Source organism: Apteryx mantelli, chromosome 16, assembly GCF_036417845.1.
Source record: "Apteryx mantelli isolate bAptMan1 chromosome 16, bAptMan1.hap1, whole genome shotgun sequence".
Classification (NCBI taxonomy): domain Eukaryota; kingdom Metazoa; phylum Chordata; class Aves; order Apterygiformes; family Apterygidae; genus Apteryx; species Apteryx mantelli.
The window spans coordinates 17,174,988-17,187,932 of NC_089993.1; the positions used below are offsets into that span (position 1 = coordinate 17,174,988).

Here is a 12,945-nt window from a genome sequence, read left to right on the forward strand (position 1 = left end):
AGTCCTTGTAACATCTGTGGAAGCAATTGAATGTCTATGAGAAGGTACTTGTTTTGCTGTCCATTTCCCCTATTGACTGACTAGTACAAGTCTGATTGCTTCTAAAAGGCCACAGGCTTTTGGAGAGTACAGTGTTCAAAGCATTCAGATGCAGATTTTTAAGGTGTATTATGAAAACATCCATGGCTATGGTTTATGGCTGCTCACTGGTTGTGTGACAGAGGATATAGATGCACTGCTATCCTTTTGTCCAACTGCACAGAAAAAAAGAAAACTTGACAATTATAGGACAAATATAGACCTGATTCATTGACATTGGTGGAGCTATACCTATCCTGAATTATACCCAGTATCTCTGCAGTCAAAACCTCTAAAATGAGGGAGACCAGCTGTGTCATTTAGACTCGACATTGTCATTATTGAAAACAGAGGAGCTGTATTTCAAGAAAGATAATTCAAGTTGCTGTAGGAAAGTGACAGTGCCCTAATAGGACAGAGCTACTGAAAACATTTCTTTTCCCCCTTGCTAAAAGCCTTTTCCTGTGAAAGTCCAGAAGAGCATCATGTGCATGATGCTAGAGTGCTGGCCATCAGGATGCATTATTCCTTGATATTTAATCATTCCTTACAAGTAGCTTTACTTGGGCCTGTAGTCAGTGCTACATCTGCCAGCTGGTGGCTAGACATTACCAATTAATTAGCTAAATCCCCCATAACTTAGAGCTCTGAGTTTCTAGCCTCTGCATGTGAGTCAAAAGGCGGCCTCCCCCACACCTTCTCCCTTCCAAGCCAAGACAGAAAAATCTTTGCTAAGGTTATGTCAGCTGGAAGTAGCTCTTTGCATATCTTAAAGCACCGCATATATAAAAGAGCTGCAGGGAACCTGTTGTTGCTGTCTCTATTAAATAATCCAGGTAATAGCCGTAATTTGAAATGCAATAGGAATAAAATGCACTGATCATAGGTTATAGTCTAGTGGATTAGTCAGAAGGCTGGTGCCTGAATTCCAGGGCCAGCTGTGCGCTGACTCACTGGCTGACTCTGGGCACATCACCTGCCTTCTCTTTTGCGGTTTTCCCCATCTGTGAAATGAGGATGAGCTGACCCACAGATGTGTTTTGAGGATGTCTTAGACAAAGCTTACACAGAACTTTGAAAGCTACATTTTGCATATTCATGAAAAACTCGAATGGCAACACTTCTTGCCCTTTCCAACAAGCCCCAATCACAGGTTTCTCCATGAACTACAACTTAATGTCTGTTTTCTGAAGCCTGGTTCAGTTATGAATCCATGCTTGTTTCCAGGAACTCAGGCCAGAGGGAATCTGAGAAGAGGCTGGTGACAGTGGGGATGTGAACACTCTCATGGCCTGAGGAAGGTGGGAGAGGCTAGAAAGAAAAGGCGATATGGGGAAAAGACAAACTGCTCTAACGGCTTCAGTTGCCAATGGCCAGGTTCTTTGCAGAGGCTTGTTTTGAGGCAAGGTGTGGCGATGTGGGGAGAATTCATCCCTCAGCTGTGTTTTTACATTTCACAGCTTGAACCCATTCACCTCTTACAAACTGCGAGTGAAGGCGACCAATGATATTGGAGACAGCGACTTCAGCGCGGAGACCGAAGCAGTCACAACTCTGCAAGATGGTAAGCACGAAGGAGAGGCATGATGGGGGCATCGCCATGTGATGGGTGCTCTGTAGTGCTCCTGGGTGTGTTGGACCCGCTGCAAGATGTTCTCCACTGACTCCATTTCGGTCTGCAACTTTGGAGTGGGTGGAGTGAAGATTCACCATCAAACACAGTTTTGTTCACAGGAGATTGATATGGGTAGTAATGAGATTTGGCTGAATTAATAACAGACAGTCTTAAGTGTCCTGCTGTGCACTCTGATAATGAATCATACTTTCAGGAGTCTCCAAATGGAATTAAACTCCGTTTGATTGGCTTCCAAACTCTGCACTAACCATTATCTTTGCAGAAATTGAATAATTTACAAGAGTTCATTAAAAATAAATGTAGAACCATGCATACATTTAAAGAAGTTTCTTCAATTGTTTTCACTCACAATCCACACCAGTCTGCAATATGGCAAAATTGTTGAAGTATAAGTAAGGAGGAGTATGAAGCTCCTGCAAACATGAACATTTAATCCTGCAGATCAAGGCTAATAAACTGTGAATGACATTGGCAAGGCTTTTATTTTTAGCCTTAGAGATCAGCTTCTGATTCCTTGATTGTATAAAGCCAATGCCTCAATGCAGAAATAGCTCCAGTGTCTCGAATGAGGCTACCAACAGAGAGAGGAACTCTCCAAAGTGTGAAAAAGCATCGGTATTTACCCTTTGACTGGGAAGCTGGGTAACACTAGGATACATATGTATATACTGTGCTAGGAGTTAAACAGCATTCGATGCTGCACAGGGAATGACTTGTCAAATACGCCATTAAGATATGAAAATAGCAAAGAATTTTGCCAAGGAATGTTTAAAGAACGTGAGCTTGAAATTAGAAAACCAGGGGATGGAGCTTAGGGGTATACTAATTTAAACTAGAACCCATGTAATACTCAAACAAATAATGTGCCTAACTGCCTTTTAAAGACATCCTGACTTTCTGAACCTTTCTGAACAATAGCTGCTGTACTGGTGCAGGCTGTAACTGGTACTAATGAGGCAGTACTGACTCGCTGTCTCAGAATTTAAAGTTTTATTTTCAATTCTCTTTGAATTTAGCTGCAGTGAATCCAGGGTTGTGCTTGGCCTCCTTGCAACACAATGGGGAAGCACTGTGAAAGCTTCTCACCTCCTTAACAAACTGTGAACATTTATTCTGCTGAGCAAACCTGGTGCTGCCACTAGAGCATTACGCTGTGGAGGGCTGTCGGCTCCTGATAAGCCTTCCCTTCTTTGTACTGGAGCTGAGATAGTGTGTGTGCGTGTGCTATAGGCCACGGCAGAGGAATGGGTTAACCCATGGTAAATCAAGCTGTTCTGATTTAAATAATCTGTGAATACCTGACACAGACTCCTAAAAACAATGTGGCCTTGCCCCAACTGTGGCAAAAAGATCTTAGAAAATTTGGGAGCAGTTTGTTCCCACTTTCAAGTGGACACTCAGCTGATTTAACTGCCTTTCCAGGGTGTATCCCGTTGTTTGCGAGTGGCTGGCACAAGGCAGCTTGCTCCAGATTTAGGCCCTGAGCTTTTCTCTTATCCCTTCTCATGTTGCCAGGTAGAGCAAGGGATGCATGAGAGGTAGCTGGCTTCTGCCTGGATTGCATTATTCATATCCACTGCATTGCTTTGGAGACCCACCATGCTGTAACTGGGATAGGAAGTTCAGCAGTGAAGAAAGAAAATTTGATGAATAAGCTGCCCATTTCCCACCCTGTATTATGATTGGTTTGGTTACCTTTTTTTCTTATTTAGTTCCAGGTGAACCGCCCAGTTCTGTGTTAGTAACTCCCCACACTACTTCATCTGTCCTTGTGCAGTGGCAGGTAGGTAAAACACAAAAATTACGTTGTTTCTCAAGCAAATGTTGTTAGTTTTGACTTGTTGGCCCTACTGGTACATTGCAATGGATGTTTTCCTGAGCTTGTAGTAAAGTCAAAGGACTGCAGCCAATTCTTCATTTTCCTGATCTAGGCATTTATTTTAGTGATGGATGGAAATTTCTGGCTGATGCCCTTACTTTGTGCCCCGTGAAAGAGTCTTGGCAGCCTTGCCAAGCCTTGGCGGGTAAAGGAGTTGCTATAGAGATGCCCAAGATCTTTCCTTTCACAGATTCTCCAGTCCTTTTATTGATATCAAAAAACCTGCATGTTTACATACAAAGCATTCAACAGGTTGGGGTGTTGGTGAAGATCAGGTAATCAAAAGCTCCATCCTTCACATTGTATGCTGTCTCCTTCAGCTGCTGAAATAATCAGAAGTGTATGCTGGGTTTGAGATCCTGTTCATACCTTTGAGTAACTCCACATACGCTTTTGGCTCTTTGAGGGCTAGAATTCAGATTTCTTCAGAGTAGAGGGAAACAAGTTTCAGCTCTACACCATATCTCTGAGTTGAATGTGAAAGTATTCATGCCAAGTCTGCATTTTATAAGCATTTCCTTGTGCTTTCCTTTATCTTTCAATCCAATACTGGCCTCCTGGGATATGCTAGAACACTTTGTGACCCAGTGCCTGAGACTTCTTTTTGTGGAGTAAGCACTAATAGAGGGAACCCAGTGGGGTACTACAAGTTATCTGTAACCTAGCTTGGAAAGCCTCTGCCCGCCCTGCTCCCAAGACAATGTTCTACACACATAATAAGAATAGCTGCGGACAGATTGCATTATAGTGAAAAATATACATAGGCATTTACAGTACAGATGGGGCTCCTTGCATTTTGGAAAAAATATATGTATGAGGGTCTGTTTATTGCTGTGCAGCAGCATTTCAGAAATATGCCTGGCTGTACTACTGGGTTGCTGGCCCAAGTTCACGCAGCATAATACTAAGTAACATCATTGCTTACAGCATGTTGAACAAATAGAAGACATGTTGAACAGTTTTAGCAAAGGAATTATGGCGAGATGTAAATCAATTGCCCCACCTCGAAATAAAGCCCACAGTGAAGAAAATGGTATGCAAAGAGGATGTGAAGCATGATGTACTGTAGAAATAAGCCTTCCCCCAATTGACTGATTATTGATGTGTAGTTAATGTGAAATAGGTGGTTGTTTAGGTAATTGGATGCTTTTTATTTCATGAAAATGAAATGGGGTGGTTGTGCCAGAGTCATCTCAAGGGAGTTGTGGGTGATTACATGTCATTACTACACGTATATTAATGGAGCCTGGTAATTCAGCCGTACTATATTTTTCAAATAAACAAAAATCTTCAAGTCCCACAATACCCTACAATTAACAGGAAGTTTCACAGCAGTGTTTAAGGAATAATGTAAATTGAAAACAGCAGTCAGGCTAAATGGGAGAGTAGAATTCCAAGCAAAGCTAAATTTTTAGCTTTGAGCTGTGTTAATTCACAAAACAAACTCTAGATGCACTATCTGTGTTTTCAGCTGCTTGGTCCAATCAGTCCCTTATTTTTAAATTTAAAGTGGGAAGAAAATAAGTAATTTCCGTTGCGGTCTGTTGTATCAATAATACAAGGTTATTTCAAATGTTCTGGATGATGCTGTAGTTAACATCAGGAGTCTGTACTGTTGTGCTTCCACCTCAGAGACAACAATTATTCAGGCTTAGATTTTTTTTTTCTTTTTTTAAACAACAAAAAAAGTTTCTCTTACTTCTGTACAACACTACAGGCTGCCACTAATAATCATTTTACCTGTTTCGGCAGATCCCTCAAGCCTTTTTCTATATAAATACAAAGTCCTAAATAATCCATACATCAAAAGTAGAGTTTTGTCCATGAAAGACAGATAGGAAGGGGAAGACCTGACCTTTCAGCAAAGTACACTTTCCAGGAAAGAATCATCATTTCTGTGGCAAGGAGCAAGACAGATTTCAAGCCATTTATTTTCTGAGTTGCCCTGTCCTAAATTTAAAGAAGGGAAAAAATGGAGAATCAAATGAGGGCTTAAAAAAACCCATGCTTGCTGTCATCAAATCAGTGCAGTACTGCAGTGAGGGATTAAGCTGTACCTGTTAGTTAGCTATATGACAGAGTATGGAGTAATAGTCTCTTTCTTAGAGTCAGTAGTGTTTTCCTTTTAGGATTCTGTAGGATATTCCACCTCCAAGTTTTTGTTTAGAAAAATCATATTTTCTTTTTAAGTGCTTGGTTACACCCTCACTGATTAAAAAGTGAAATAGAAAAAGACACTGAATCTTTACAGGAGCACCTTCCTTCTAGGTAATAATTAACTTATGTCCAATCTGAAATACAAATCCAATTAATGTTCGCAGTATTTTCTCATTGTGAAGTTTATTTCTGTGCCAGACAGGCTTTGCTTTTTTACAGCCTCTCTCCTCCTTTGCAGGGATGTACTCAAGATATGTTGTGGTAGGACAGTGCCTCCTTTTTTACCCTATCTAGGGAGAAAACAGTCTTCATGCTTTGCATTACGATTCCTCCCTACCAGGGCAGAGAGAAGCAATGATATTGCCATGCTGCGGAGCCCTTCTCTGCTAGGACACAGAGCTAAAGCAACTTCAGTATCGCATAGAAAACAAAAGAGGAAAGCCAGAGGACTGGAAAAGAAAAAAAGATGGTGATTGATATACTTGTAATTGCCAGTAAATAATATCTCATCTTCCCTATCCTGCAGAGAACAGTCCTTTGAGCTGCTACATGAGCGATCGTATCATCAGCCAGACGTGGAGAAGACTGTCAGTTTTTTTGGTCTATTTGTTCCGTCCCTCGCACAGGGGGTTCCAATCTGTGACTAGGAAAGGCTGTTGTACAAAAGGTTGATTTATTTTCCTTGTAAAATGAAGTCAGAGAGGGGATATGATTGCTCTTTTTAAAATACATCATGGGAGTAAACACCCTATAGGGAGAAGAACAATTTAAAACAAAAGACAATGTTAGTGCAGAAACAAATGGTTATAAACTAGCTATGAATTATTTAGATTAGAAATTAAATGAAAGTTTCTAACCACCCAAGTGGTGAAGTTTGGAACAGCTTTCCAATAGGAGTACTGGGAAGCAGAAAAATTAACTTGTTTTCTGATGGAGCTTGCTCTGTCTATGAAAAGGATTTTAAGAAGTTGTTTCCTGCAGTCAGGAGGGGCTGATCTTGGTGGTTCTCAAGGTCCCTCACAATCTTGTGTTCCTAGGCCATTCTCTGATGCAAATGCTAAATAACACTGAAAGTCGGCCAGAGCTTCCCCAAAGGATGGAGCAAAATAATGAATATGGTACATAATGATGAATGAGGCTCTCCAACCATGAGAGCAAGTACAGCAAGATCTTGGGACTCTTTGGATGGCTTTCAGCAGACTCTGGACAGGACAACTGAAAAAGAAGCAGACTTTTTGCAGGAGCAGTTTCTGCTCCTTTTCATGGTAGCTGTGTAGTTTTCTGATACTCTATTTCCTCTCTCTAGCATAGACTTTTCTTTTTTGGTTTCCATAAACTACCTTAATTCTTTCAGTTCTTGCCCAAAGAAACATCCTTTGCACTGCGAAAGGACAGTCCTCCCTTTCCTCTTGCTATGATAGTAAAGTAATGGAAGATTCCTGTCACTTCTTGTAGCAGAGTGTTTCATTATTACCAGATATCTGCCTCCTTTCCTGTTTTAATATTCTTACTTTCTTCATTAAAATTACATATGGTATTACCTTATCCTGTAACAATGTTTCACACCAGTGGTTAATTTTTTAATGATGGACAAAGGTTTTTTTTCTTAGTAAAGTTCTCAAGACACCTAGGGATTTTTCTGGATTAAAGGCAAGATCATCATTAAAATCCTTCTCATTTATCCTTTCAGCCCCTTAAATTTCAGTACAAGGATCTTTAGAAGATAAATGGCTCAGGGCATCTTTTCTTCTCTGCAGTTTTTAGCCTGCATTAGATTCATGAAAGGCATTTTTTCCCCAAACATCGAGGATCCCTTTGCCTGGCTTATTTCAGCAAGCCATTCAGACAAAAATCTCCTCTCAGCAGAATGAATGGGTAGCTCTGGTTATACATCTGCATCTGAAGGAAGGTGTGAAGGGCTGCTGAGGAATTCCTTGCTGAGGTACAATGTCTGAGCACCTTGCAGCATGTTCCAGAAAAAACAAGTATTTGAGCCAGCTCGATGGCCATACATACCATGCTGCTCCAAACTCATGGAGAAGATTGGGGTTCTCCTATAAGACTGATCCTCCCCAATGGATTGTAGCCTGTCATACTTTGACTCCTCTCTAAAAGCGTCTCTGGCAGATATAAGATCTGAAGCGGGAGGATTCAGAAGAGACTCCATCCAGCCTTTCTGCAAGAGGCTTAACAAGTGGGAAGAACAAGAGAAGTGCTTTGAGTCCTGTACATGGTGTGGCAGGCACCGTCAGAGCAATATTCAGTCAGAATGAGTGCTGTAAGTGGATCTAGTCCTCTGGTGGCACAGAGATGTGAGATGTGAAAAGAGCCATCATGCCTTCCTGGCTTGTGCAGAAAGATTCCTCTGTTTGCTGTAGAAAGATTTGTGTGACCTGCGGAAAGAAGGAGGAGTATTTTACTCAGTCAAATAAAAACTAATGGCAGTATCTGATTGACAAGTTTTGCTATTGCCACAACACCTATTTTCATTTTCCTGCCTAAAGCCAGAATATACCAATTCTCAGTTTCTCCTCAGTCTTTCAGTAAAATAATGCCAAACGAAGAATGCTCTATGAACAAGAATCCACAAGGAAAATAGCCGCTAAAGAATTAGTATTCTCTCTTAATGTCTGTGACAAAATAATTTATTTGTTGTCTTCTTGGAAGAAGTGAAATACTGGCTTACTAATCCACTGCTCTTGCCAGCAACATGCATTTTCTATATTCTTTATCGCACACCAGGTTCTGCGGACGAGGAAGGAAAGGAGCTTATGTCTTAGTGAAGTGTGTCAGCTGTAGACTTCTAAGTAAAGAGTCTTTTGTAACTGCCACAGCTGAGTGAAATCATCAGTTGCCTGTAACTCATGTTTTTCAAATTACACGGACTTTGACCCTGTATATTAATAATGGCTGTATTTACTAGAGAACTTCGTCCTTTTGCATGGGGCCTATGTCAAGAGTCCATGCAACCTACTGTCTGCTCTGTCGGAGGTTTATTGCAATGCACATCTTAACAAGCGCATTCTTAATGTGAACTTTTTTCAGCCACCAAAGGTCGAGAGTCTAAATGGCTTGCTGTTGGGATACCGGATCTACTATCGGGAACTGGATTACGACACTGGATCTGGAACAGAATCCAAAACCATCAAGAACCCTTCAGCTTTACGAGCAGAGCTCACACGTAAGCCTGTGTTTGGGACGCTGTAGTGTCACAGAATGGTAATCCATCATTGTACCAGATAATAAGTGCCCCTGTACCCCATGGAAAGGACACAGAATAGTATCTAAGAGTGCTGGGGATAATTCAGCTTTTACACTATCAGGGTGAAGATGCTGAAAAATGCTAATACCTTTGATCAGCATCCCTTGTAATGATGCACTCTAATTATGCCAGCGTGCTTAAAGTGCCGTTCTGTCCTCCATGTGGTCCTCTGAGTTCCTGCCTGCTGCTGCTTCTGTCTCGTGGTTGCTCTGATTTGTTCTGCCTTCAGACAAGAAAGGGAGGGACTGCATTTTCATCAGCTGGCATGCGTTTTCTCTCCCACTACTTTTTACTAGTTTTTATAACTGATGTTTTGTTTTTCTTTTTGCAGTATAAGAAATCAGCTGAGGAGACATTTTAAATAGAATTTTTTTTAATATTTGTTATTATTTTGGAAGAAAATAGCAAAAATGAGCAAGAAGTTTAAGGTGCATATTTGCCATGTTAGTCACTTGGGTTTTGGTTCACATGGAAAGAAGGTAGAGAGGGAGAAAACTAATAGAAAAATGAAAAGTTTTTTTAGACAAAGACTAGAAAGAAAATCAGAGGGAAGAATAGGCAGAATAGGATGATGGGAGACAAAGATGCGAGCCCTCAGTAGGAGTCTGACAGACAGGGCCCAGCAATGAGACGTGCTTGCAGAGGGACCAGCTTTTGTCCTGACTGACGTCAGTGAATATTCAGAATAATATTCACTCTGAGAGTGGCAGAATATGGCTGAGGAAGACTATGTGAATATCTTGCATCATCTTCTGTGTTTGCCAGAACCCATAAAAGTGGTTTCTACAAAAAAAAGAGTGATTTTCTTGTGTGTGTGGAAAAAGTGGATGTTTTAAATACAATGTAAGCATCTAACTCTGACCACATTTGTATCATCAGGCCTGAATGAGAGTTCTGGGAGCATACAGACTCCAGCCAGGCCAAAGCAGAGATGTAAAGATCCTATAGCTGTAGGTGTGCATAAAGGTTTTTTCCAGGCAAAAGCTGGAAGAGTGGCTGGATATATTTTCATAAAGTAGTGACTTTGGATGCTCTCTAGTCTAACAAGACAGGGAGGCTGGAAAACCTCCCGGTCCCCTTTCTTCCTTTTTCTTGGCTGGCCCTGCAGCTATGTTTCTGATAGTGATATAGTAGAAAATACCTTGCTGTACTTCTCCAGGGAGCCAGAGAGAGAGAAAGAGGTGGAGAGAGAAGTATTTTAAGAAAAATCTCCCTCTTCTCTCCTGGTAATGTGACAATTCTCACCTCAGTACACCTCTGTTCCACAATGACCTGCTGTTCTGCACAGCTTAGCATATTATTACAATTCATTCACAGCAGGAATATTGAATGCTAAAAGTGAAACTCTGGGAAATTTAACATACATTTAAAGAAGCGGATCCCATCCTGTTTTAAGTGTTCGCTCTTTGTGGCCTGTGTTGCAGGTCTTTACCCATCACGTTTGAAATTCTGCATGTTGAGAAGAATGTAGTACAGTGTCGAGAATTTCCCCCTAGAAATTGCCTTTCTACTTATTTGTTCTATTTAATCTAGGAATCAGAACATTTCCCTGTGTTGTATATTTGTGAGATTTTCTGTTTGAGGATGAAATGAAACAACCCTGTGTGAGTGAGATGCTTTTGATGTGTTACGAGAGAGTGATGTGATTTTATTGCCCTTCAAGGTATAGTCCTAAAGCTCAAACTGTGTATGTATGTGAGTGCTGCATCATTTGCCTCTGTCTCTGCTGTACATCATTTGCAATAACGATTTCCTTGCACTGTAACAAGCTTTCTGCTTTGCTTACCCTGAATAGCCCAAAGCAGCTTCAAGACAGTGAACAGCAGCTCTGCATTAACGACGTATGAATTAACACGTAAGTGCACACTGCTTTTAGATGAGACTCTTTGTAATGGTTTGAAATGCACTATAGGCAAACTCGTATGGTTCTTCTCTGTGGATCTAGCAGAAATCAACTCAGATTAATGATTCTGCTTCCTTGAGTTCCTTTTTTCTTTAAGCCTTTGCTTTTCCTATGTCAAAAGACATTGATGATGCAAGTAGGTAGCTGTTGTAAAAATGTGGCTGCTGGGAAGGCGTAACATTATTGGCTGTAACATCCCAGTATTACTGATGCTAAATGACTTTTGATTTGCTTCCTTCATATTTCGCAGTCCATCTGAGTTTAGTTGTATCACATCATTAGTCCTATGATTCAAGCATTAGGATGCTCAGGCATTCCATGAGTATGAGGCCAGTTTAGAGAGGGCCCAATGAATTTATATGCATCTCCAGAGGTGTTTTCAATTGGAAATGAATAAAATAGCATTCGACAGAGTTAAAAGGCAAGTTGCTTTGTGGTAATGATGGTTCACTAGATAGGTTTTGCCCAAGGCTTTTGAGTCACAGATTGTGATGGGCTAAAAAAACGAAGCCCTATCCCAACTGAAATTGCATGCATGAACTCTCAGATGTTCCATTTTCTTCCACATCAAGTTGGTGCTAAAATCTCCCTTGTGGCTTTTGATGGCAGCAATTAAAGTTTCTCTGTACAAGTTGTCCAGTGCTGTAATCCCAGTCAAGAAGTCTGTATCTTATATTATATAATTGTTTTATTTATGGGCTGGCAAAGAGTTAGTGATGTATTGGATATCATCTACCATGTACCTGAGACCAAGGAATGATGCTGGACTCTGTCAGATATATGAGCAGAACAATTGTAAACACTTCCACGAAGCCGCAGCTAGAAGGACCTGTATGGTTAGGTTCGTTGAACCTTACCAAACCAATGACATGCTGTCAGCCACAGAATTAAGGGTGCAGTGTGATTCATAGATAGCAGAGAAAATTATTGGCAAAGGGAGAAATTTGGACCCCTATCCATGCATGCCTAAATAAATTCAATGCTGATTTAAATACAGCGATTTATGTTATTGATCTCTCTCATACTATAAGTTCACTGTTAAATATTTTAGATGATAAATATTTCTATTAGGATTGATTCTTTCATCCTGCAAATGCAAATCCTGAAGCTGCTTAGCCGTGGCCTCCCCTAATGAGGTTGACATGATTCTATTGCACCCCTCTTTGCATCTATTAATTATCTGAATACCATAGGGTTTTCTTGCTTTTTTTTTTCCACGCTGCTCTCACTTTCCCATCTCATCTGTCAGTGCAGTTTTCTTTATGTCAGCAAAGAAATTGGTTGCCTGGTGGCCAAATGGAGTCCAGATTTCAAATTCTCTTTTCTCTTTGTGAGTGATGTTCAAACTGTGATCACTTTGAGGGAACAAGATATGCATGCAGTACCTCAAATGGGACTGTGGACTCCCTGCTGCACATCTTCTGCACCCTGCTTCAGCAGTGACACTCTCAAGCACTGCAGTTGCTAGATGACTCTCAGCATGAAAGTCCCTAGGGTTAGGGAAAGGCCTGAAGCTATGTTGCTTCCTACCTGTAGAAATCAAAATGAATCCACATGTTGAACATTCAGAGCAAAGTCCTTCCTTTTTCTGCCGTCAAGAATGACCCAGAAATGTTCTTCTTGCTAGTTACCCATCAGGAATTGTCCCTCTTACAGGAACAACACAGTGAGGAACCAATAAAAAATCTGGGCATTTCATTGCAAAGATTTCTGGTAATTATGCAAATCCTGCTGTGATGTGTGAATTAGGGAAGGATGGAAGTGCTTAGCCATTGCACTGGTGCACTGTTCTAATGTTGTATTTGATGAGAGAGGTCTGGTGATAAAGAGGGGATGGAGTCCAAAAAATGTCTGCTTTTTAATTTAATTATTTACATTTTCAGAGTTGAAGAAATACAAGAGATATGAAGTTTTAATGACAGCATATAATGTAATTGGTGAGAGCCCTACCAGCATACCAGTGGAAGTGTTTGTGGGCGAAGCAGGTAGGTAGAAGGAAAATGAATTGATTTTTCTAAAAGTACCACCAT

General features: G+C 40.8%; 1 protein-coding gene across 1 annotated transcript in view; it reads left to right on the top strand.

Moving 5' to 3' along the window:
- SDK1 (sidekick cell adhesion molecule 1) overlaps nucleotides 1–12,945 on the top strand; it is a 432,196-nt gene that overhangs the window by 370,572 nt on the left and 48,679 nt on the right. The window contains exons 31-35 of the mRNA XM_067306719.1: nucleotides 1,539–1,642; nucleotides 3,427–3,497; nucleotides 8,796–8,931; nucleotides 10,808–10,867; nucleotides 12,799–12,900. Coding sequence (XP_067162820.1) covers nucleotides 1,539–1,642; nucleotides 3,427–3,497; nucleotides 8,796–8,931; nucleotides 10,808–10,867; nucleotides 12,799–12,900 — 473 coding nt within the window. The remainder of the gene's footprint in view (nucleotides 1–1,538; nucleotides 1,643–3,426; nucleotides 3,498–8,795; nucleotides 8,932–10,807; nucleotides 10,868–12,798; nucleotides 12,901–12,945) is intronic.